Source organism: Ctenopharyngodon idella, chromosome 21, assembly GCF_019924925.1.
Source record: "Ctenopharyngodon idella isolate HZGC_01 chromosome 21, HZGC01, whole genome shotgun sequence".
Lineage (NCBI taxonomy): Eukaryota > Metazoa > Chordata > Actinopteri > Cypriniformes > Xenocyprididae > Ctenopharyngodon > Ctenopharyngodon idella.
In genome coordinates, this window is record NC_067240.1 from 22,866,582 (window position 1) to 22,894,147 (window position 27,566).

General features: G+C 36.7%; 1 protein-coding gene across 2 annotated transcripts in view; it reads left to right on the plus strand.

The window, feature by feature from the left end:
• wwc1 (WW and C2 domain containing 1) overlaps positions 1 to 27,566 on the plus strand; it is a 50,835-nt gene that overhangs the window by 11,576 nt on the left and 11,693 nt on the right. For both annotated transcript variants that reach the window (XM_051878089.1, XM_051878090.1), the window contains exons 3-16: positions 138 to 341; positions 3,059 to 3,135; positions 3,372 to 3,451; positions 7,708 to 7,837; positions 13,866 to 14,012; positions 14,176 to 14,246; positions 14,658 to 14,900; positions 16,759 to 16,848; positions 18,120 to 18,688; positions 21,045 to 21,162; positions 21,248 to 21,415; positions 23,532 to 23,724; positions 23,868 to 24,008; positions 25,059 to 25,123. In XM_051878089.1, coding sequence (XP_051734049.1) covers positions 138 to 341; positions 3,059 to 3,135; positions 3,372 to 3,451; positions 7,708 to 7,837; positions 13,866 to 14,012; positions 14,176 to 14,246; positions 14,658 to 14,900; positions 16,759 to 16,848; positions 18,120 to 18,688; positions 21,045 to 21,162; positions 21,248 to 21,415; positions 23,532 to 23,724; positions 23,868 to 24,008; positions 25,059 to 25,123 — 2,296 coding nt within the window. The remainder of the gene's footprint in view (positions 1 to 137; positions 342 to 3,058; positions 3,136 to 3,371; positions 3,452 to 7,707; positions 7,838 to 13,865; positions 14,013 to 14,175; positions 14,247 to 14,657; positions 14,901 to 16,758; positions 16,849 to 18,119; positions 18,689 to 21,044; positions 21,163 to 21,247; positions 21,416 to 23,531; positions 23,725 to 23,867; positions 24,009 to 25,058; positions 25,124 to 27,566) is intronic.

Genomic DNA, 27,566 nt, shown 5'->3' on the forward strand with positions numbered 1-27,566 from the left:
AATAAATGCAGCCTTGGTGAGCTTAAGAGACTTCTTTACAGAACATAAAAAATCCTAATCATTCCAAAATTTTGACCAGTGGTGTATTTTTTCCATTAACTTTGAAGATATTTCTATCTTCTCTCTCCTTCTCTCAGAGAGCACTCAGTTGGAGGATCCGCGTGCTCAGTGGCAGAGGGAGCAGGAGCTCATGTTGCGGGATTATCTGAGCGTGGTTCAGGAAGCGTTGAGCGCCCAAAAGGAGATCTACCAGGTCAAAGAACAGCGACTTCGCCTGGCCCAACAGGAATATCGGCAGCTAAATGATGCTTGGAGGGACAAGTCGTCTTCGCAGACCAGCTGTAAGACTTATGACTCTATACATGTGTCTGTCACTTTAAGACTGTTCTTAATTAAGAGCTACTTGACAGTGATTCTTGAGACAAGTTTGTGTATTAAGGAATTCTTTTGGATTAATCTGTACAACTGCAACACGTTTAGAATTATTCTCCTTTCACTATACTATAGGTCAACAATGTCAGATGTAAACCTAAAATAATTTATTATAAATATTGACATCTTCAGGATGGTGTCATACTGACTTTCAAGTATATTTGTTTTATTTTAATCACCATCAGAGAGTAAATCTTTCTGTGATGTTGACAAAATAACCATATTTTGCATATCACACATGTAATAAATACTGTCAATTGGTATGTCCCAGCTAAAAATGTCTTTATAGTTTATGTGACGAAGTTGACATATCATGGTTGTGGCACAGTAAATATAACAACTACTCACTAGGTAAAATATGGAAATGACTGACTTTAATATACTTTAATATAAAATATGTCTGTCTTTGATTTTACCCTCAATAAACGTAATGTCTTCATAAATGTTTGACATTGTTGACAAAAAGTAGCAATGCAGCTATTATATTATATTATATTATATTATATTATATTTTTAAAACCTTTTAGGACATAGTTACAGAGCCCCTAAAGGGACATGGTGAAGGAAAAAAATATGAAATGGGAGGAAAAATTATTTGTCAATGCTTTTGCGTTCTCTCGCAAATGTTTTCCGTTGCCTAGAGAGATTTTGCGTTCTCCTGAGAAACTTTGCGTCTGTTTGCAAAGTACACAAAAGTTTTGCGAGCGAACACAGTTTCTCGGGGATCACAAAACTTTAGTGAGCGAACGCAAAAGCATCAAAATATATTTTTTCCTCTTATTTCATTTTCATCATTTTGTCCTAAAAGGTTTAAAATATAATAGAATAGAATATAATATAATATGTCAGAAATTTATGAAGACATTACATTACATTACATAGTAGTGCTTATTTCAATGTAGGGCTGTCAATAGTTTATTTTTTTTTATTTTTTTAATCGAGTAATCACACACTTATCATGAAATTAAGCATACACCATTTATCTTGTTTAACACATTTGTCTTGTCATCATTTGCTATATTCAGTAAAAAGTAAACCATCAGATTAAAGGGTGATTCTGACAAAACTGTATTTTCTGCAAGCTTTTTTCAAGGTAAAATTAGGTGTCTTTCTGAAAAAGGACACTTGGTGACTCCAAAATGACAACAATTATATAATGAGCCCTATTTTAACGATCTACTCGCATGGGCTAAAAGGGTTGTCCCTATTGTCTTAATAAGTAATGGGTGTGTTTTGGGCGTAACTTGCAATAAACCAATCAGAGTCTCATCTCCCATTCCCTTTAAAAGCCAGTTGTGCTCATGCCATTTGCAAGCAGAAAAAACGGAACGCTTCTCTAGTGAGGAAACGGATCTGAGCACGAACAGACCACTTACGGGAAAAGCCAGATTCCACCAAAGCATTTTTATCTTTATGCACACAATAATAATCTTTTACATTGTAATCGTTTTATTTTTAATATTCAGCATGTTTGTGTGCTGCTGATAACTGCGTCTGGCAGAAACTAGCAAAAAACACTTGCGTCGCGCCTGGTGCCGCATTGCGCCGGGTGTATGATAGGGCCCAAGGAGTCCATATAATTCATAAATTGATGCACACCAAAGCACCCATGAAAAAAAAAAACATTACAGAAAAAAACTTCAGAATTCACAGTGTATATTATGTGTACAGTACAACAGCAAAGAGCTTGTTTACATTTTAGACAAGTCAAGTTGCGATACCGAACAGGACCACATTGAGATGCCCCCCCCCCTCCAAAAAAAAAAAAAAAAAAAAAAACCTAAACTAACTGCTTTGACCTGACTGTATATACCTACTACGGATCCATTCAGAATTACTAAACACAGCAACATACACATGACAAATCAATGAAATGTGTCTGTACATACAATACAATGTGTGATCAGTGCGATCTGGGCATACAGCGTTGGGATGGTTTGATGTTCCGTTTAGTCTGTATTTCACACAGCGCGATACGTGAGGGCTCGCACTCTTCAGAAACAATCACAGGATATGACAATAGAGTTAAAGGGTTAGAATAGAAATATCCGCTTACCAGGCTTATAGGTGCTTGTGCCATTGTAGATGCTCAGTGTGATAAACTCCCGACTTCTAAGATTAGAACTGCGTGAGGTAAATTACATTAACAACCCAATTTCACGTGCTTCAGTAATTTATTTAACACACTATTTTAACACGTTAAGGATTTTGAATTAATTGCATGTGATAATGTGTTAACATTGACAGCCCTATGTAAAAGACAGTTTTCTTTATCCTAACTTCTATATTTTTAAATCTATATGAAGGAATCTATATAGGGAACATTGCCATCATTTTAAAACCATTCATTATCTGTGGAAATAAGACAGCGAGAGCTGCATGCTTGGTTGATGAGGTTACAATCTTGAATTCACTTTAAAATATTTGTGCAGCCCAACCTGCAATGATCTCACTCTTCAAACATCTTTTGCAAGCAAATTCTTTATTTTAAATAAAACATTATTATAATGGATGCAGATTTATGACACAGTCTGTAGCAATATTATAAGTCACTATGGAATTCCAGAGCCGTGTCAAATGGTTTTCTAGATAAGATAAAGCCTTTGAACTCTTATCTTTCCTACAGTAAATTCCAGATCCTCATCAAGCAGTAAATATGACCCTGAAATCCTCAAAGCGGAGATTGTTACAGCAAAAAGCCGGGTAAGAAGTTCTTTCACCTAACATGGAGCCTTTGATTTTTTTGCTGTGAGTGTTATCTTGTTTATGCAAGACATGAATTGGGTGTAATATTTGCAGCACTCCGTACATCATGGATTTCAAATGTGATGACAGGCAGCGAGATTACATTTAAAGCCAAATGTAAGACGTCTTGTAATTACACAAGTATCTCATTCATTCACCTGCTCACTTTCTCTCTGTTGCTGTCTTTTGTTCAGGTAAATAAGCTGAAGAGAGATTTGGCCTTTATGAGGCAAGAACTACTTTATAAGGAGCAAGGCTTTGAGACATTGAAAGAGTAAGTGTAACCTGACCTCACTGTAGATCACGTTCCAACAACTGATCGCTTTCTTGTTTAAAAGCATTTCAGTCTGAAAACACCTCGTCTTTGTGCAAGTCAAAAATGTAGCATCTTATCTCTTGCCATTTTATGAGTGCATTGGCACTTTATTGTGATGGTGTGAGCTCACTTTTGTCTTGTGTGTTGTTGTAAAAGTTAATATTTTTACTGTTCTTCAAAACATCATGCACCTCAAACAGTCATTGTAAAAAAAAAAAAAAAAAAAAAAACTAAATCAAGAAATCATTCCCCTCTCAATAAATATTGTTTTTAACTGAAGAACATCTGGAACTTCTGGAATCACAAAATGAATTGTGGTTAATTTATTGAGGTCAAAGAATAATATCAATAAATACCCCTGTTTCTGTTAATAAAACAAGTTTCAAAACAAGCAGTTTTTTCATAATTATGGCAGAAACACTGAAAATATCTTAGCCTATATTGGGGGAGTAGATGGGCCCTTATAATATTGTGTTGGAGAATTGGGGACCTTCGTGTCAAAAAGGTTGAGAACCACTGTTATACACTGATTAAAACCAGTATCTCATCTTTTTGAATGAGTTGCTAAAATTCTATTAAAAGAACAGTCATTCATTTTGGGAATCGGACCACATGCTGTATGTTTTGATTCACTAAAAAAGAACCAGTACATAGGAGTCATTGATTAACATTACACTGATCTCATTGTGTGCTTTTGATTCACCAAAAAGAACCAGTTCATGCGAATCATCTTCAGACCATGCCGACAAAAAGTTGGAATTCCAGTTGATTTGTCAAACCGTTCTTGAATAACGCGCAAACAAATTTGACGAAGAACATGCCAAAATGGATATGAGGCTATATTTTCACAACGTTTTAACTTATTCAGACCAAACTTAGTGTGTGTTATGACAACCATGACCTGAGGGTTACCTGCATTTCAGCGCAGTGCCACCTAGTGGTGAGGAGATATGAAAAATAGCTCTTTTTGCTTAGAACTTCTGAATGGTCTCTTTAGATTCAGAGCGAAATACAGAGTTGAACGATACCCAATTTTCCCATATCAGATGACATATTTTGGGCCACATTGATGTATCATTATGAAATTCTGTACATGCCATCGGCATCATGCCCTGAAGGTACCCAACAAGTTTCGAGACAGTTTTCGTTATAAAAATTATAATGAAATTTCCAAAAATGCTAATAGCTTTTGATTAATTTTGCCTATTGTAATAAAACTTGGTCCTTTGGTCATGCCAAGAACGTAGATACCAATTTTGTTATAGTCTGCCGAACTTCCTGTCCTACTTTTTCAAACTCCTCCTAGACCGTTGTTCCGATTTTCACCAAATTTGAATCAGATCATCTTCAGAACATGCCGGCAAAAAGTTGAATTTTGTTTCGATAGACAAAACCAATTTTGTATACCACATCAACGAATTTGATGGCGTAATTCCAAGCAGCTATCTGTTGGTCAACGTGTTGAATCTGTGACCAACTTGAACCCATTGCGAAATCTATGTTGGGAAATCTTTTGACCTCGCACAGAATTCCAGATCGCGTGGATTCCTATTAAAGTGTTGGATTTTACACACGAAAATTCACAGAATAGCGGTAAATGTGACTGCATCTTAAGCATACTAAAGCACAGACCCCATGATAACACGCTCATTTCAAAAAGTTGTACCTCTAAATTAGGGATGTCCAAGACTAGTCGACTAAACTGTACAGCTGCTACTAGTCGACACTGAAAACAATAGTCGATTACACAAAAAAAAACAAAAAAACAGAAAAGTTTTATGTAAGCTGTGACATGTCTAACTGCCATAAATCCACTGGAGCCATATTCAGCACATGCACGTACAATATGTACGATAGCCAAAGAAAGCAAATGCCCATCGCGTCATTCACTTCAACTCTGAAAAAATAACTTATCTCCACGATGACAACAACAGACATGTTACCAGTCAGATTTGTTGAGGGAGAATGCTTCAGAAATCTTTAGGGGATTTCTTACTTTAGACTAGTCGGTTACAAAACTTCTGTTTAAACGACTGTCAAATTATTTGAAACGCACATCCCTACTCTACGTGAATTGAAAATCCCTACTCTAAATAAAAAATCAAGAATCCTTTTACTCAAGTGTTAATCCTCGATAATGGACTCATTTAAATAATTGATAATAATTGGTGATTGGTCAGACGCTTAAAGCTGGTCCAGCCAACCAATCAGAGCACATTGTGCTTTTCGGAAGGAGGGGCTTCATAGAGACTGGAACTAAACTGAGCGTTACAGACAGACTGGGAAGAGAGGTGCTGAAATAGTGTAAAATATGTGAAAAATAATGTGTTTTTTGAACGAGCATGAAAACCTATTCTAGTACATCCCCAAAACAAAATAAAGACTTTAAGAGGTGTGGAACACACCAAGCCGACGGTCGGCCTTCGGGCAGTTTTTGTTCGTCGGCCGACTAAGTTTTCTCAGTGTGTTCCGCACCGTCGGCTGAAGTTGGTCCTCGTCTTCTTTTTTTCGGCCGATTCGACATGTTGAATCGGCGTCGGAGATCGTAGGTCCGTTGGGCCATCTGATCATTCAGATTGGCCGTTCAGCTACTGCCACCTGCTGGTACGGAAAGGCATTTCATCTTGCGCAAGCGCAGAACGGACGTGCGACTCGTCGGCTGTCGAGCGTCAGTTTGGTGTGTCAGGCCAACTTTGGACCCAGACGCTGCTGACGTGAGCCAACCCCGCAGTCTGCTTTCATCGCCACTAGTTCGTCGGCGTCGGCTTGGTGTGTTCCTGCCTTTAGACATTTTTTCCCGCAGGGCTGTTTTAGGAAGCCATTGACATAAAGCTTTAGATTGGGCTGTTTTTGTATGTGAAAGGGTGTTGAGATGCTGGGCTGATTCCTGTTGACTGCTTGCCTCTAGCTCTCTTGCCCAGAGGAATGTGGACTAACCTGTTACTCAGGTCCGCACATGACTTACCGATGACTTGCTTTACATGCTCTCTTCTGCTAAACAGAATCCCCCCCCCGTATTCTTGGCTCTGCTGGAGCTTGACATTCCAGGAAATCGCAAGCAAAATATTCAACAGAGGCGTATATGAGTATTTCGGCGTTAGTGCGGTCTACGCAAACTCGTGCCTCGCTCAGGTGACCAGGAACAGGGTGCTCAGTCTGGGGGTTTGCAAATATCTCAAAGATAAACTTTGGTACAGAGTGAATCCTTTTTTCTTTTACTGTTCTTGATGGCTCATATTACTGCTATAATGGTTTGGTAGTGGAAGTAGCCATAACTACTTGCTCTGGGTATTGGTTGGCTTCAAATATGGGAAGGCATTTTTTTGAAAGTGTATTCCTCAAATAGACAAACTTTGGTAGTCATGCATGTGACTGACAGCCGGTTTTAGCAGGAATTAGTCAGTCTGATTTGTTTAAGTGAATTAGTTAATTCATATGATTTATTTCATTTAATTAAATAAATAAATATATGTGCTGCCTGTTTCAGAGTGAAGCGCAATCAGCTCATGATCTGGTGTTTTCAGTGTTTAAGAGCAACTCTGTTCGCATTAAATGCTGTTTCACACAAATCATCTCTGTATCTGCTGTGACTTTGGGTCACTAATAACATACATTTGGGAACACAACATATGCCAACCATCTTCCCAAACTTGTAATGAGAACATAACCAGCTGATTTATAAGCTTTAAGGGCTCCCTGTGGTTTTCCGCCAAAATAAAAGCTTGATGGTTTAACATTTGGAAATGTTAAAAAGACAGCCATAAATATTATTATTATTATTATTATATTTTCTTGAGTATGTGGAATATTACAATATTAATATTTCTTATTTTGCGTAATGTTTTTATTTAGTAGTAGTAATAATAATAATAATAATACTTTTATTTTACAGTTCTATTCTATTCTAGTCACTTTGATATATAATCACAACATTTTTGGCAAAAATGTGCAACCCTTCAAACAAGCACAGCAAACCTTTGAAAAATAGCATTTTAAATCACAATCACAATTTTTTTTTAATCAGAAAATTTGCAATTATATTTTTCCTCAAATCGAGCAGGTCTGACAGATTCCAAAAACTGATTCACTGATACATTTGGTTCCTTTACAGTTAAGCAGATTCCGAGTGTGTTGATTCAACAAAGTCATTAAAAAATAATATGGATGATTCACAATTATTGCTAATTGACTGTTTTTTCTTTGTCTTTCACCAGAATTGATCACAAAGTGTCCAGTGCCTCGCATGGCTACAAACTGCATGAAGCCCAGGCCATCCTGAAGGAGGTAAAGACCATTAAAGATGCCATCAGCTCTGGGGAAAAGGAGAAACAGGAGCTCATGCGGGTAAAAATGAATATTGATCTCTTTGAACCTTAATTCAGTTCTCAGTACATTCCCTGAGCAATGACAACCTGAAAGAAATGTTTAAATGTCGCCCAGGACAAAACGTTACACCTTAAGAGTGTTCTAGGAACACATTCCTGCATTCTTTTATCATTGGCACATTGCGGAGAACTTTTTGTCTCAGTTCCAGGAGTACATATACAAATAGTCAAGCCAGCGATAATCCATAATGACTAAGTACACAATAGAGAAGTAGGCAAACCAATCTATCCAAATAAAAACCGCAGTGAAGTGTTCTACTTGCTGCATAATTATAGCCAATCTGATTGTCATAATAAGCTAATGTGTTTGAGCAGATAGGAGTGGCTAAGTGAGGTGGGGCTTTTCACTGAAGACAACAATCACAAACACATAATTTTACTGCCATTATTTTTCTCGTACTCCCACAAAAAAGTATGTGAATATTTGACAAAATACAGTCGTGTATTAACATATAGAAGCAGGACACTTTGTAACCCATGCCACTTTTTCACAAAATAATTACTTTCTATGGCACCTATCCATATCTAACGTTGCTGTTGATGTGTATTTTGTATCTTTATATTATTTTCAAATAAAACTATCTCATATTATTAATAGACTTAAAATGTAAAATTATAGATCAATTTGGTGCTTGTAAACAGCCATGACGTCTTTTTGTGGGCGGAGCCTACCTGGTTGCAGAAAACAACATCAGTAGCAGTCTATGGAAGGAACAGAATAAAAGAATAAAAAGTTCATTTTGAGTTTATATCTCACATTAGAAAGAAAAACAGAATTGTGAGATATGTCTTTTTTCCTCAGAATTGCAAGTTTATATCCCGCAATTCTGACTTTTTTCCCCTCAGAATTGTGAAATAAACTCACAATTGTGAGTTATAAAATCCGAACTGGGAGATATAACCACGCAAATGAAAGAAAAAAATTCAGAATTGTGAAATAAAAATATTATAGGCTATGTTTAAATTTAAACATACATTTAAATTAACTTTAATTAACTTTAAAGTTATCTATGTAAAATGTTATAGGTTTAAATATTATTTCTCGCTGTAACTGCTATGTATGTATGTCCTCTATGAACTGCATATGTGAATATTATGTAGACTTACTGTTTACATCAAATTCCTGCTTTAATAGTAGACTAATCATTGCAGGTTCCATCAGTCCAGTCTGTGACTTGCAACATAAACGTCTCCGTTTAGCTTCAAAGGACGTCTTAAACGACGGTATTCTATAAAAAATGAAGACTATATTTTTTGCATTCCGATTCCGACATCCAGAGGCACAACAAAACATTTTTCTCTTATTCTCTGGATTTTGCACATTTTCCTCCACTTGCTACCGCTATTTTTCTGCAACCACTATGCGCGCGCAGCTGCAAGTGACTTAACTGTGACGTCTGCTCCAAATGGGTCTATAGGAAATATTAAACAGAAATATGTTTAACACTTTTTAAGTTTGGACTCATTAAATTAAGTTAAATTAAATTAAATTAAATTGATCAAAAGTTACAAAAACAACTTCTTTTTTTTTTTTTTTTTTTTTTTTAAATAAATGCTGTTTTGAACTTTCTATTCATGAAATATTCCTGAAAAAAAATTATCACGGATCATGTGACAGTGAAGATTGGAGTAATGGCTGCTGAAAATGTAGCTATCACAGGAATAAATGACATTTTAAAATATTTTCAAATATAAAAATTTTAAATTGTTATCCTATTTCATACTAATACTGTTTTTACTGTATTTTTCATCAAATAATTGCAGCCTTGTTGAGTATAAGATACTTCTTTCAAAAACATTTAAAAAATCATACCGACCCCAAACTTTTGAATGTAGTGTACATATGTAGTATGCATTTTTTGTTATTTTTACATGCCATCACAACGGTCCACTTCATAAAATAATAAAAATAAATGCATAAAAAATTTAGAAATCTTAATCTAATTTAAAATTGAGTTTTACAAAAATGTATGTCAGATCATCACAACAATACACGTACATATGTGAAGAATTTAGATGTAAATGTATGTGAATGTATAATAGAACATTTTTTTGTAATTCACCATTTATTCACCACTTTTAAAGACTTGTTTTTTTGCCTTCACTAGTTCATTTTATTGGTCCTGTGATTTGTAACTTTCTTTTAAAAAGTACAAATTTTCCATGTAGTTCCTAAAAACTATTCATTCATAATAATTAGCAAAATGTTGTTTAAATGAAGTATAGATGGTAAGCTTGTCTATACAACTCCAAAAATACACATTAAAAGAGGATAGAATGCAACTCAACCCAAAATACAACATTATGAGTTTTAGAGAAAAAATGAGCAAGTGGATTATTTGGTAATAATGATAATTCATGTAATGTGATATGGGTGAATGTTAGGACCTGTTTGTTTTCACACTGAGTGTTTGCGCTAGCGTTTCAGAGTGAGAAGTTTCCTTGTTTGCATAATGTTTTGTTAACCTACTGCTCTTGAATGTAGGCCTAAAGAAAATATTTGCTTATATATTTGGTTTGCACCCATTTACCGTAATGTACAAATCAGGTTTAACTGGAGGCTTAAATGGAGTGCATTTATACATTTGGACTTGTTGATTGTAGCAACGTAAATTTAAAGAAGCCAGTAAAGACAATGTGTTTTGCCTCCCATTGGCAATGCGTTTGAGGCCCCATCAAAATTCAATTCAAAAACCCCCTTTTTTAAAAACTTTTTTTAGACTTCCTATTTTATATCACGCTTTGGTCCATGGACCCTAATTTTATTCAATTCTTTACAGGATAGATATCGAAATTTCTTCTAAACATTTCATCTTTTTGATTGCGAACATGCTAGGGCTGCCCCCTAATAGTCGACTAACCGTTAGTTGATGAGAAGAGGCTTAGTCGACCAAAATTTTATTAGTCGCTTAGTCGCAGGGGGAAAAAATCCACAGGAAGTGGCAAAGTCACGCAGTCTGTGACAGACAGATCATTAACAGCTGGACATCCGAATGCTCGCCTATCATTCATCGACCTCAAATATGGCTTGTCATCTCAAACATGTAAGTAGTAGCAACTTTACATGGCCGCTCACTTTAACGTTACCTAGACAAATGTGGCTATTCAAGTGTTTGTGCAGAGTGCTAAAGCTGAATAGTAGCACACTTACTGCATGACCGCTAACATGGAGGAGCCGGTGCGATCACTTGCATTTAAAATATTTTGTCATTTTTGGTCATACAGAAAAGAGTAATGCATCTTTTGAATCTGCCAAGTGTGCACTCACAATGACAACAAAATGTTGTGCTTTTGTAAAATAATGATTATGCAATTTTTGCCATCTCTGTGAACTTGAGCATGCCAAAAAAAAAAGGAAGAAAGAAAAGAACCGAAACTCCATGTAAACTTGCCTCACAGACATGAAAAATATATCTATAGAAAGCGAAATGTCTACTTTTAAATGAACCAATTCAAATGGAAAACAAATACTCTCAGGTTATGTAATCCATATGAAACGTGCATATAAGTGCGTGCACTACACTCAAAAAAATGAATTGTTGGATTTACTTAAAAAAGAAGTGTCAAGTGGTTCCACGCAACTATATTGAGTAATTTGTACAAATAACAATTTAGTTGTATGAACAAAAGAAATTCAAGTAAAGTTTACAAAATTTCTGAGTAAGTACAAATCATTTGAATTTGTCACTGTTACATAACATTCATATGTGCAGTTTACTTAATGTTATGTTTATTACAAAGGTTAACACATTTATTGACTTAATTTACCTTATTAAATTAACTATATGCTCTACAAAATGCACTCAAAAAATAACTAATTGAACAAACTCATCTGAATTGAGAGCAGGAATACCATCCTAAACATGTGTATATGAGACTCACTGCCTAAACACAGGCGCAACTCTTCTGCATAATGGTAACCACAAAATTTTCTGTAATCAAAAAATTTCTGTAATCAAAAAAATTACAGAAACTCCTCCAAATGTCCAACATAACTGAAGATTAAACACTAACATAAACTAACAACATCTTTCCCTTTACTGAAAAAACATAAAATAACATTTTAATCCCTAAATTTACTCTCCTAATGCAGTCCCTTGCAAAGCATGATGGAAACTATGGATCGACTGCCCAGTTAGTTATGTCAAGATTAATTTGTGCGTTTCACTCAGCAATGTTAAGTTGACTGAACAAACACTTAAGTAAAGCTGACAATACTCATTTTTAGTAGAAACAACTCAGTTAAATTAAGTTCATGTAGTTACATGAGGTTTTTTTAAGCAATGTGAACAAGGATGTGAAGCTAACAAAAGTGAAAGCATCGTCAACTTCATCATTGCAGCCGAAAATACAGAAAACACTAGTTTATCAATTAATTATTAAGATGTTAAAGCAGTCTCCTTGCTGTTTTTCCCCGACGCATTCATAACCATTACTTCTGCCGGTGCGCTGTGGCAAGCTTTATGCGTGCGCTTGAACGCTGATTAGGCGGTGGCATTAAAGGCTCTTTATTATAATTTATATGGTTTATTAATGTGCGATTAGTCGACCAGAAAAATCTTTAGTCAAGGGCTGCCCTAGAACATACACACAAAAATTTGGGGCTTGTAACAAGTCTCACCAAGGCTGCATTTATTTTATCAAAAATACAGTAAAGACAGCAATATTGTGGAAAATTATTACAATTTAAATGAACTTTTTTCTGTTTTAATATATTGTAAATCCATTTAAAGCCTGTTCACTAAGTAATTAATGAAGTAATTAAGTAAATAAATATAATTTATTTCAGTGCACATCTCATTTGCTATTGTAAAACTGTATTTAATCATATACAGTGGGGCCCAAAAGTCTGAGACCACTACTAAAATGTTTATATTTAGCATTTTCTGATACATATATAATTGAATAATTAAGATTTTTATGTTTTTGAAATAAGTCTCTTTTGCTCACGAAGCCTGCATTTATAAAATTTCGTAAAAGTCTGGGGCTTGTAAGAAGTCTCACCAAGGCTGCATTTATTTTATCAGAAATACAGTAAAAACTGTAATATTGAGAAATATTATTATCATTTAAAAGATCTGTTTTCAATTTTAATATATTTTAAAGTGTAATTTATTCCTGTAATGTAAAAGCTGAATTTTCAGCATCATTACTCCAGTCTTCAGTGTCACATGATCCTTCAGAAATCATTCTAATATGCTGATTTGCTGCACAAGAAACATTTGGTCAATATTGAAAACAGTTGAACTGCTTATTTTTGTGGAAAGCGTGGTACGGTGTTTTCAAAAGAACAGCATTTATTTGAAATAGAATTATTGGTAACAATGAAGATATTAATTTCTTAAAAATAATACTAACTGCCCAACTTTTGAACGGTAGAGTACGTTTGGCAGATGGAGTCAGTCTTCCCAAATGTCACAGTAGCATATGAAGCGTTTAAACTGTCAGAGAGCAAATTTTGTGCTCACAGTGAGCCCAAGCTGACCCCATATTCCTTGGGTATTATTCCCTCTTGTTTTGCCTCTTCTTTTATTATTTATTTATTTATTTATTTCCAACTTTTCCTCACACTGTTCGACGAGCATATGGAGAGGCGGGCAATGCTAAATAATGCATGCCCCCCGTTGCAGCTGGCAGACCTCTTCCGTCATGCGTGTGTTCGCCCGTAACATGCACACTCATAGCTTTGTGTTTCTTTCTTGCAAATAAACTCTTCTCCCTGTAGTCTCACTGCCTTTCTTTACTCATTACTTAATAATCACACAGGTAACTTCAGTTCTCTCTAACACAGAAGGTGTCAGACACCTGAATTATGCTTAAGCCGCTGTCGGCAGTTGTCATCTCAGAAATGTTCTGAATGTTCTGTCTGCAATCGATATCTGTGAGAGAACAGTAAATAGAGGACAAAGATTTTCTGACCTCACTTAAAGGTGAAATGCTGGGACAAAATCACATGCTGACATCTGGTTATTGTGTTTTTCTTTTAGAAACTGGCTGTACTGAAGGATGATTTCCAGTTAGATTATGGCTCTCAGTCTGACCTGTGGGCCAGCAATCCGTCCCTGGCCAACTCAAACCTCTCTCTGCCCCGTCTCTACTCAGATGCCGAGTCTCAAACAGACATACCTGCTGAGGTGAGAGACGGCCTTCAGCACTGGGTTTTACATGCTTGTAAATGATGAATGACTATGGTGTCTTTTAGTGGTTTCACAATGTGCAAGTCATTTGTAGAATAAAATATCTTTTATAATTTCAGAGAAGTATTTGTTTTTTAAATTGTGATTCTTTTTTAATTAGTTTGTATCAAGCTCAAATAAACTGGCTGAGAAGGTACGACTGAGTCTGAAATATGAGGAGGCAAAAAGAAGGTATCTGTTTTTCTTCTGAATTTTCTCCTGAGTGATTAGTTTTAGCTAGTGGTCAATAAAGGTTTTTAATCAGCAATGCAATGCAATATACAGGTCAATATAATATAATACACTTTGTGTGTGTGTATGTATGTATATATATATATATATATTTTTTTTTTATTTGAGTGTAAGTAATCAAATGCAAAATATCAGTAGTGGTTTCAGATTTTTGGCCCAACTGTATAGCAAATGAAATGCACACTGAAATTATTTTTACTTTATATTTACTTAAAATTTGAAAACAAAATATTGTCTACTAATCAGGCTGTAAATGGATTTTGAAATCAACCTGTCGCTATATTTATCTCTGACAATAGTTGCATACTTAACTTTCTTTACGTTGCCTTATTCACTTTGCTGCTCAATCAGGATTGCAAATATTGAGGTCCAGATTGCTAAACTGGATAGCGAGGCATGGCCGGGCCTTCTGGACCCAGAGAGAGATCGCTTAATCCTCATCAACGAGAAGGAAGAGCTGCTAAAGGAACTGCAGTATGTAAAGCCATGCAAGCGCGCACCCAGCGAGGCAGAGAAGATTGAATCTGAAAAGAAACGACTCGAGAAGGACCTGCAAGCTGCACGGGACAACCAGAGCAAAGCACTGACCGAGAGGTGAGATGGTTAACTGGGCCAGCAGAGTTCCATGTATTTGGTTCCAGTGGTATATTTCTTTGGTTACACGACGGCACCATAGAATAGGAACGTGTTAAGTTCATGCAGGAATAAAGGCCTTCAAAGTTCCCACTATCTTGGAAATTGATTCTCTATTTTCTATTAAAAAAAAAATGCTATAAATAAATAAATCAATCCTTATCCATCCATTGCAAATGATTGTAAACGTCATGGAAAATTATTGGTCAGTAAGTGTGGGAATGATGATCACCCTTTGCAGAATTCAAAACTAAAATCTTTTGGTTCTGATCTTTAGTGTTTTTCCTTTTTCCCGACAGCATGTTAGATCAGTTCACCTCAAAAATCCATTCTAGTATGAACGGTTAAGGCGTCATTATTGTGGAAACACGATAGGGCTCCGATCTGGGGCGCTACAGCTGTGCTCTCAATGTGTCCGCCAAGGAAAATCTACTCAATAATTATTAACCAAAACCAACTCTGAAAGCCTCTTTTAGACTTAAAAATGTTGACTTAAGGCTTGATGTGCAGAGGCCGTACTCGCAAAGATATTTGGCATTATGCAAAATGAGCAGCACAGCAGTCACTTTGTTAATTTAATTTGCTGCATGTCCCATCCATTATAATGGCACAATTTGGTTTTGTAAATTTAGGCCTAAAATGGTAGAAGTTGAATGTCACGTATTCAAATGGTTCATAAAAGTCTACTAGTCTAAAAGTCTGCTAGTTTTATCTCTTGTGGTTTGTAGCGAGTCTTGCACTTGCACAAGATCCATTTTGGTCAATCGGATCACAAGTAGATGAGGCAGACACATTCCCGTTTACACCTGGTGTTTTAATCCGTCTCTTTTGTCTGCTTTCAACCACTTCTGTTCTGATTTCTTTCGAGGGGAGGGTCTCTGCACAGGTAAATGTATGGGCTTTTTCAGATCTTTTGATCTAATGGACCAAATAAGCTCATGCAATTTACATCTGAACTCGAAAGGAGATGACAGAAAAACATACGGAGAGCATCAGCTTTTATTTCTGCTCTGATAGCCACAAGACCACTCCGGACGCGGTGAGTGTGTGTTACAAATCAAGAATGGTGAGAGAACTTTGTGCTTAGTACGTTATTCGTCTTCAAACCAAACTTGGGTCTTCAGCCGACAAAGTTTAAATCCCCTCTGGCTAGCGCGCTTCCCATAATGTAGACATCTTTTGTGGCTGTTCGAATGCATTTGACAACATGAGAGTTTACACTGCGAAAGCAATCTGGTCGAATGCGTATTCGACTACCTCAGGAAGCAGTTGAAGGTGGACAAGCTCAAAATGTTTTACACCCCGTTTACACCTGTATTTAGCGTTGTCCACTTGTGATCTGATCGACCAAAATGCATCTTAATACCAGGTGTAAACAGGGTCTTAGAAGAGGCACCTGCGTTTCCAGATCAGGTTACCTAGGTGAGAACCAATTAGGCTTTTTTTGCTTGACTCACTCACTCTTCATTCTCTCTTTCTGTTGGTCTTATTCTCACTCGTTCTCTCTCAGTTATTTGAACAGGGTCCTTGTTCTCTACTCTAGATACTGTATCCTCGTTTAGCTTGGCGTCTGCACTCTTCCTGTAATCTGAGCTGCACAAAAGGTTGAACACAATGGGTGCCTTCTTCATGTGCTGCTGTTGAATAACAAACCAACATCATTTCATTAAAAGAACCACAAAAAGATTATATATACATTAAGAAAGTTAATGGAGTTGAATTTAGTTTTATCTTACATTTCTTCTTATTTTCTAAATGATATATTCTATATATATATTATAGTACTAACTCACCAAGTTCTCTGTGTTGCTTTGCTCAGGCTAAGGCTGCACTATAGGAGAAACAAACTAGTGAAGGAGCTGGAGGAGACGGTGAGGTTGGCGTCTTCCCTGCACACCCAGCTGAAAAGGTATCCACCAACACTGACATTTAAATAAAATGGACAATACAAATAACACTCATAATATGAACAACATATATTTACTTTTTCTACCTGTTTAATCAGGATGCACCAATGTTAATAAATTCTGGTGGATACTAATAAACTGATAATTATAGTCATATTACACCATAAATGGTTTATAAACCATTATAAATATATATATATATAGAAAGAGAGAGAGAGACTATTGTTTATCTTTGGAACACAAATGAAGACATTTTTCATATTCTCGTTAAATTATTATTATTATTATTATTCACAAACATTTTTGTCCATCTATTGGAAGTCCATGTAACAAAAATGTTAAAGCTTCAAAAAGTTCATAAACATTGTAAAAAATAATCCATATAAATCAAGTCACTTTATATGATGAATTAGGCTTTTAATTTAGGCTTTTATTCACATACAAACATTTATATTCACACATACATGGAGCACATCAAATATAATAAACAAGCTTAAATGTAGAAGCTTAAGAACCAATTAAATTTGTTCTTGCGTGCCACACAAGCACGTTTGAGCTTCTGCAAGAACCAACGAGGTTTGTTCTTGCACATCAAGCATGCACGGTTGATGACATAATTTTTATTTTTGGTTGAAATATCTTTTTAAGTGAGCATTAAATGACCCACATAGAAAATCTTAATGTAAAAATACAGGAAATTGACCAATAACGAATATGAAACTGATATATTGTGCATCCCTAGTCCATTGAAAAACATTCTGATGGTGTGAAAGTTATGATAAAAAGGCACAAATTTAATTTGTAACTCATTTATTAGGCAGTTTTGAATATTAGCAGGAAGAGGAGGCTGCATATCATTGCGTAACTTTGTGTCACTATATATGATGTAATGACTTTGCAATAAGAATGCTCATAATATCTGAAGAATCAGACTTTTGAAGTTATAAAACTATGCAACAGAATGCTCTTGTTAACTTAAACAACAGCTTTGCCCTTGCTTTTTTATTATGACTAATGCCTAATTTATCCTCAGCATCTAGTTGAGGCACATCAAAGGCATGTTGCATGAAGGAACAGTCCCTTGTGTGTTTCACTAGTGAGCCTGCCATGCCTTAATTAGCATGTTTACTTTAAAGCAGAATGCATTTGATGTCAGGATTTGAAATAGGGTAGAGTGGGATGGTATGCATGAACCAGAGCTGCTTTTCAATTAACTTTCCTGCTCTCCTTCTGTCCCTCCCACTGTCTCTTTCCATCGACGTCAAAATTCCAGTCTGTCTGCCAGCACGCTGTCATGTTCCTCGGGCAGCAGCCGTGGATCACTGACTTCCAGCCGAGGATCCCTGGCCACCTCCAGCTTAGGCTCCACTTCCTCTCTCAGCTTCACCGACATCTACCTGGAGCAGCCTGAACTGGGCGACCCTGACTTCCAGAACAAACTGGACTCTATTTTGCAGGAGGGAAGCACCTCTGGCTACAGGCCCTCCAGCTCCATCACCACCATCCATGAGAATGAGGTCTCATCCTCATCCAGGCAGGTGGGCGGTGGGCCGGGGATGGGCCAGAGAACCCAAGTGTTGCGGCTGTCAGAGACCCCTCACTCCATGAGCTCCCTGTCCCCACGTTCCTCGCTGTCTTCCCTCTCTCCTCCTTGCTCTCCCCTCGTTACTGATGCTTCCTTCCTGTCAGGAGAGGCCTTTTCTGGTCCGGCCTCACAGTTGGATTTAGATCTGCAAACCAGGCTGATGGAGCTCCGGCTAGATGAGGACCAGCAGCAGGGGCAGCTGGCCTACCGTGACAACAAACAAGACAACATTATGGCCGCAGTAGAGTCTTCGAAAGGTACATGGCTCAAACTGTTTCATTGCTTATTAAAATCATGTGGTTCACCAAGTAAAAGTCATTTGGTGTAAACAACACCCTGCAGACCCTCATGACTGTGTCAAGGTGAATAAGTCTTAAAATATCAGGTAATTTCACTTTTTTATGAAAAGGCAAGGTTCGTTCAGGTTGTAAAATGTCAAGTGGTGCGACTCTCCAAAAACCAGTGGTGGACGAAGTACACAAATCAAGTATTTGAGTAAAAGTACACATACCCTAATGAAATGTTACTCCAGTAAAAGTAGGGGACCTATTATGCAAAATTCGCTTTTGCATGGTGTTTGGCTATAAATGTGTGTTGGCAGTGTGTGTACACAACCACCCTATAAGGATAAAAATCCAACCACTTTTTTTTTTTTTTTTTTTAATCCCCATAAATCATAAGCACTGTCTCAGAACAAGCCGTTTCCAGATCCCTGGCAGGGCGTCATATTAGCCACAGGCCCTGCCCACGAATGCTGACAGACACTGTCGTTTTAACATAGAACCGCCCTGAGGGAGTTCACAGCCAGTTGTACAGTCCGCCATTGCTGCACTGACGAGAATGTCTCCCAAGCGTTTTAGGTGTTCTGTAGCTGGATAGATTAATCCACATAGCTCTCTCAATTTACTCCCTAAATCTGAGCCGCTGAAGACGAGGTGGATTAATTTTGTTTTCGAAGAAAATGCTCCCTCAACTCTACCGAAATTCATTTATATCTGCACGAATCATTTCACACCAGACTGCTTTGTGAACGAATGTCAATAAAAAGTGACAATACAAAACAGAGGTTGTGCTAAAAAGTTGTTACTCAAGGATAGATCAGTAAACTGTTCGTGATCCAGCTTACAGTCTCCAGAGTAATACTGGATACGGCAGTAATGAAGGTGAGAGCACTTTATTACAGTTCATCAGAGTTGATTTACGGATATAAAGTTTACCAGTTTATTAAGCACCACCTGAAAAGGCATAAGGTCTTTATATATTTGTTTACTGTTAGTTAGTAATGAGTGTTTCTGTGTACTTCGCTATGTATGTTGATGATAATGCAAGGGAGAGAGAGAATTTATGAATAATATTTTAATGCACACTTGCACTGTGTTTTATTAAGCTCTTACAGTGATTTTCTAGAGTGAAAACGGACGTTTCATCTTTTGTGTGAAGTACAATAAACGTCATAAAACTTGTACTAATATAGTAGATAAAAACAAGAAGACAATTTAAGTTATAACCATAATTGAACTAAACTATACCTGTTCTATCTCCATGCAGCACATATATGCAGTTTCTGACATTACAGTGCGTCCTGAATGAATCCTGACACCGGAGAATGAGCTCTTGAAGCCCCGCCCTCTTTGGCAGAGTGCAATGGCTCATTTGCATTTAAAGGGCACACACTGAAACGGAGTGTTTTTGCTCAACCCCAAAAAGTGGCAATTTTAACATGCTATAAAAAATTATCTGTGGGTTATTTTGAGCTAAAACTTCACTTGTAAAATGGGGCATAATAGGTCCCCTTTAAGTACTCTTTTCAATTTTACTTTAGTAAAAGGACAAAAGTACTTGATTTTGAATACTTCAGCATTAAAAGTAAAATTATTGATTGATGAATGGTTTAGTTTGCAATTTTATATAGCCCCACTCCATCCTACTGCAAATATTATGCAGACACTTAAAGGTGCAATATGTAAGAATTTTAAAGTAAAATATCCAAAAACCACTAGGCCAGTGTTATATATTTTGTTCACTTGAGTACTTACAATATCCCAAATGTTTGCAACTATTTGTAAATCGTGAGAAAATTTTAACCAAGGCTCCGGGACGTGTGACCGGTTTCCGGTTTTATTTTGTAGAAACACGTGATTTTTTTTTTTTTTTTCCCCAAACCAGTTCAGCAGAAATCCCGCCCTGGAGCCGATTCTAAACATTTCATTGGCCATGTCAATCACAATAACGATTGCCTAAACCCAACCCTGATCCCTAAACCTACCCGTCTCTGTATTCCTCAGCCAATGAAATTGGTTGCAGGGCGGGGATTTCCGCTGAACCGTTGGGGAAAAAAAATCATGCCGTTCAGCTAATTAAGATGTTTTAACTCAAATATGTTTTATATGTTTATAACTTTTTCCTTTTCCTTCATCTTGGACACACTTTATTTGTCGTTGGCAACCCAGAATTCCACCTGAAACTAGAGAAACCCTCTGAATGTCTAGTATGTTAGGGTAGATTTACTCCAAAGTAGCCTAGCAGGTGAACTCGCTCGAGCTCAGGAACGTAACACCCTTCCAGAGTGAAGCAGTGTCACATTTCTACTCACCACTTTTCTGTGCAATGAAGATGCTGTTACGCAAATGAGGGTGCCCGGGCCTGGATCGAAGAAGGCGGGAGTAACGTCGGCAGTGTCTGACGAATCGGTTGCAGGTGACAGTGGGGTATACGAGCCCTCAGAGAAAAGGTAGGCCACTAGAGTTTTATAATAAGTGATGTTTTTTTCACAGACCCTGATTTGGATAGTATAACGTTGCTGTTCATTCCCCTAGGCCTGGGCTTCCTGTCGAGCAGCTGCTGGGTTATGATGACGGGAGCTCAGCAAGCAGCGCTCAGATCAAACTCGGCCTGAAGTATGAAGCGAAAGAGAAGAAGTTCACAGTGTTCGTAATGCAGCTCTCCAACTATAGCGCGCTCTCCCTGCCAGCCAACCAGAACATGTAAGGATTGCGCTCTCTCAGCCAGCTTCATTTAAAGTTGATGGAGACATTAATTTTATTCAGCAGGATGTAATTTTGATGAAGCATCTCTGCAAGGGAAATGTGCTGGGTTTTACAAATGGAATTAACCCGTTCAAAAGTTGTATGGTAAATGAAGTGGAGGAATCAATTCACAGATACTTTGCAATACTTTCTCAAATGATTGTGGATCAATCCACAAAAATAATTAAACCTGATAGTGCTTGAAAGTTAATCATTTTCATGTACATGTCAGAACAGACATTTTATTACGGCTTTTATGCGTATTTACACACAATTTAGCAGCAAGCAACCATAACACCCCTGCAGTTTTGCCTGAAAAATTGAGATCCATTGAGAATCATTTTGGAACGTGACTCATTGAATTGACATTTTATTGAATCATTTGATGCCTCAACACAAAGTAGATTTTCCCACCTCCATTTTTGGAGTTAAAACCCACCAGTTGAAAACCACTGATCTGTGATTGGCCAGTTCTTCCACAAATATGGTACAAAATAAGGCTTGCAGCTCTGTGTGTTACTTTCTAGCAATAAACCTTAATATACCTTTCACTGTCTACCTTAATTTTATTTTAAATAATAGTTCATCTAAACTATCCATTTTTTGCAACAAAAAACATGTGCATCTAATGCTTTTAAAAGTTTAGGTTAGGACACAAAATAGTATCCTAGTCATAAAAAGGCCTCTACTTTCAGCAGAACCTGTTTTCCAAAATGACAGAAAGGTTTACATTTATAAAGTATCGTATAATAATTAGCTTGCATCTGTTGCCTCCAGGTATGTGACAGATTGGAAGGTCTAGTAAATCTTGAACTGAATCGTGACTCCTTGAATAGGCATTTTATTGAATTATTTGATGCCTAAACCTGAAGTTTATTCTTCCCACATTTGAGAACCACTGATCTATGATGTACATGCCCATCTCTGACTTTAAAGGGCATCTCTGACTTTTTGGGCAGTCGTGACCTAACGGTTAGAGAGTCAGACTGGTAACCCAAAGGTTGTGGGTTCGAGTCTCAAGAAATGACTGAGGTGCCATTGAGCAAGGCACCTAACCCCCCAATCACTCCCTGGGCACCACAGCAAAAAAAAAAAAAGGCTGCCCACTGCTCTGGGTAGGGCTGCACAAAATTAAACCACACGCAATTTGGCAAAGGCTGCTATTTTTTATGTGCAGCTTCTCAGTGAAGCATGGCTCTATAATCAGTATTAAATGCTGCCCCATCTGAAAGCCAGAGGGCGCTCTCACGCAGAAACTCCAAATATGCCCTGCAGAAGTACAATATAACGCACATTGTTCCATGAAATCCCTATGGGCATCATGCTATTGCTGTAGCTGAATAAACAGAAGATTGAAACACTTTGATTGATTAAACATGACTAATAAACACACGACTATGACAATATATGGTTTATCTGAGTTCTTCAAGCCTTCTCAGGTATTTTCATGATAATAAAATATATTTATACTTCAGTGCTAACCGACATAACCTTTATCACTGTATAGAATACTATGAAATAATATGTTGTGTGCCTTATTCTGTGTAAGAAGCCACATCATCTTACAGAAGGATGTTTTCAAACACTCAACTGATGTTATGAAGGGAGCTTGGAGTAAAATTATCTTTTGTTGGACAAGAGGTTCATAAATGCTTATCTTTGGAAAGATATTTGACGCGTGTTGCTTTTTCAAATGCATGTAATAAGCAACTCAAACTCACAGTGCTTTCAGATGGAGCAGCATGTACTACTGATCACAGAGTCGTGCTTCATTGACAAGCTGTGCATAAAAAAATAATCGCAGCTATTGCAATTTCATAATTTCCGAATGTACAATTTCATGTTAATTGCGATTTATCGTGCTGCCCTAGTCCACAGTTTGCTGTGTGTGTGTGTGTGTGTGTGTGTGTTCACTACTCACTACTCCTAAAGTGTGTGCACTAACTGGATGGGTTAAATGCAGAGGACAAATTCTGAGTATGGGTTACCATACTTGGCATTCACATGTCACCTAACTTACTTAAAGACCATCTCTAATTAGATTTTAACTTCGGTTGCATTTAATCTATTGCAGATATGTTCGTGTGGTGGTGCTGCCGTGCTCAGAGCCCGTTCGGTGTCTGTTCCGCACCCACGGCGCTCTACCGCAGGAACACTTAGAGCTCAAAGAAGCTTTTAGCTTGCAGATGTCCTCCACTGCTCTCAGACAGAAGACCCTACGCATTGATGTCTGTACCACCAGCAAATCTGGCCGAGAGGACTGCCTAGTGAGTGTCTGATATTAGATTGAGCAAACAGCGTGATGGCTAAATGTCAATAAAGTGTCTAAATACAATCATATTTCCTTCTATGTAATGCTGTGTGAATACAAGCCTAGGTAATTAATTTCTTGTCTTCTTTGTCTTGAAAGGCTGGTGCTCAGATCAGTTTGGCTGATGAGGAGTATTCAGAGGAGTGGTGCTCCAAGTGGTACAACCTCCTCAACTGCACGTACATGCCAGAAATGGATAGAAAGCACAAGGAAACAGAGGTCTCCGCTCAGCAGGAGCTGGTAACACACACACACAATGCATAACTCATTTTACCTCACCACAGCTAAATGCCTTACTAACATTTCTTGGAAACAGTCTTGCCAAACTGTTAAGCTTGTTGAGGAACATGGAGTCTTCATGAATATTATATTCGGTTGCATCATTCAGATGAAAAAATGGATTCTTTTTTGCCCAAAGTGTCCTTTCTGCTGTCTAATACTGTTGATGATCAAATTACATAGAATTAGTTGCTTCACTTCTTTTCAGCAGTTTTGAATTTACAAACAGCCTGTTCTGTTAAGATAGATTAAAGAATTATATCTGCATTTTGCTGGCACTTTCCATGAATACGGTACAAAATAAGGCTTGAAGCTTCTTTTTTTTTGTCTTGTGAGACGATTTTTGTTACTTTCTAGCAGTAAACATCAATAGGCATCAACATTAAATAGATAAAATATATGAAATTAAAAATAAATAAAAATGCAAAATGGGTAATGGGATTGCAAATGTATATTTTTTTAACAAAATGTAAGATGCTGATATTATAATATTACTTTAATTCAATTGATAATTTAAAAATTGTAATTTTGACAAAGTGAAAATTATTATAGTTTGATTTTAATTGTTGAATGCAGTGGAGAAGGTCATGACCTCTAAGTTGGGACAGACCAAAATCACCATTTTACAAGGAATTTATGCATTTAAATATATCTACCTTTCATGCTAGGTTAATTTTATGTTAAATAATAGTTAATCTGAACTATCCATTTTTTGCAACAAAATCATATGCATCTAATGCCTTTAAAACAATAACGAGACACAAAATTGTACCTTATTCATAAAAAGTGCCTTATTGCATTTACGTTTAATCATGTAGCAGACCGTTTTCCAAAATGACTTACAATTAGATCATTTAAAAAAAAGTATTATATTTATAAAGTATTAGATGATATTAGTTTCCATCTGTTGCCACCAGGTATAAGACTAATTTAAACTAGTATATTGCAGAAAAACCTAAATCAAGGATGTTTATACATAATAATAATCTTCATCCCTTTATGTATTTTTAGACTTCAGCTCCCAGCACCTCAGAGACCACCACTGCACACCTGGAGAACGTTCCTCTGGAGGACTGGTACGTTACCTGCCACAACTTGTGACGAAGCACCAGTATAATAATCTTTAATCCCATTCAGCACAGCTGTCAACTTAACAATGTGTCAGTGTGAGTCTGGGTTTCATATCACATCCAGTATCCCACCCAGGATCAACACAAACAATTAACAAGCTGTTTGAATCTCATATTACTTCTCTTTCTTTTCCAACCCCTATTTTCCTATTGACTGACCTCCTTTCTGCTGTCTCTCGGGAATTCATGACAGCGTGACGGCACGCGATGACTCACTTTCCCTGGTGTTTGATCTGCTCTGCCAAAATTACATTAGTAACATAAACAGGGTGAACAACTGATCCAAGGGCAGTGCATGAGCAACACTGAGCGGCATTCCTCTTTCATACGATTTTCTGGACACTTTCGATACACGTGTGTACTTGGTAAATTAGCTCTCCGTGCCTCTTTTTGATTGGCTGAAGGGCAGTCTCATGATTATAACCAAAACTGCACTATACAAGGCTTGATTGTTTCAAACGATGATTCAACCACAACCACATGTCATGGAAATTAAAAACAAGGACAGGAATGTGGCACGGCAGCATTTTTCAAGAGCATTTCCACCCTCTCTCACTTGCTTTTGAAAGGTTGCAGACTAGACTATACTAGACTAGACTATAAGTAAAAGTGTTGCTGTTTTAGGATCATTACGGTTTAACTCAGTCGCGTTTCTTAAGTCACAGCAATAACTTTCAGTTTATTTTGGAGCACTGTGACTTTCGGTACTGATGGATACTATATCAGATACTATTACTGTATCATGAAGTAAATTATATTAGTGAAAACTACCACAAATAAATGAAACCACCTATATATTTGTTTTCGCTCACTAAAATGAAAAAAATAAAAGCGAAATAATGAAAATTTAATTGCACTTACTGCATGTTAGTAGATTTTGAAATGGATAGACTAAGGCCACGTACATACTGCAGCTAAATGTGGTTGTCGGTTCACCTTTTAGTGCTTAATTCTGCTCTGTATACAAACACAGTTCAGTAATTTGCTTTTTCCAATTGAATTAACTCCCGAAAAAATTAATGTAGTGTCAACCACAAAATTCTACGAACTGAACAACTAGTTGTTAATTTAAATGTACATCAGAGACATTTCTCTCTTCTGTTTGTCTTGACTCTTCCTGACTTGTGTTTACAAATATCAAGCTCAAACAAGCAGCCCAAAAACGCTTAATAATTGTGTTAATAATATGTGGACATGGCAACACTGCAAAATTGCAGTCTGTGAAGCAGCCTTACAAGCATAAACAAAACAAGATGACTCTGTCCATGGTAATCTTATTTAGCTGCTGTAATAATAATTTGGTCAAAAATAACGAATACCAAACACTCGTGATGCCAGAACGTTGCTATGTTTACCACGGTGTCAATAATCTTTATTTCAGGAGTGAGTTATGCTCTGTACACACAAGGAATGATAATTTAGGGCGATTCACTCCCATATTTTAATGCAGTTGTCACTTCTGAAACTTTGGCCTAAGAGTGTGGTCACATTTACCTTTGTGCAGCAAAATGCAGTTGTCTTATTAGGAATCCAGGCAAATTAGAATTTCGCGTGAGGTAGAATATTTTCATGGATTTCGCATTGCATTCAAATGTGTTCAACTTTGAATCTACCATGTTGACTAATATAAAACTGCTTAGTTTTAGAAGTAAGCAAGCATGGGTCAAAATATTAATATGATTGGAAAATGGACCTTCTTTGTCTGCGTAATTTCACCTAAATTTTGCTAATCTGACCACATTTTAAGAAAACAATTACTTTCATTGGACAAATTAAACTTGAACTTTGATGGTAATTTTGTTGTTGTAAGTATGATGCAGTTATACTATGAATACATAAAGCACATAACAAACAATAATATACATTTTGTGGTTACTAAAAGAGACGGAAACTAAAAGAAAAACTGAAACTAAATGAAAGCAAAACTAAAAGTAGTCATTTTCATAAGATAAAAATGAAATTACTTAAAGGTGAAATATGTAAGGTTTTTTTATGTTATATAAAAACATATGGTTTATTTTTATGTAATCCATTTTCTTAACCCAGTTTATTGTTCATTAACTATTCTTAGTATGCCATAATGTGTAAAGAGGCCAAGTAAACAAAGTGTAAACCTCCCAGGCACCATCTAAACATTGAGAGCAGTCCACACAGATTTGTCGATCTCTTTCCAGCTCAACTAATAGAGTGCAACAGTTGGGTCTGGAAGTAAAAACTTGTTATTTTGAACGATAACATATAAACCTTTAAAGACAGCCTTATTGTGAGCTGCGAGGTTGTTAATCCATGGTATTTGCGTCCCCTGAAGCCGTCAGCCCATGTTATTTCAGCTTATTTTTAAAATAATCGTGTTTAACAGTGGAATTCCTGGTGAAAAACAACTACATTA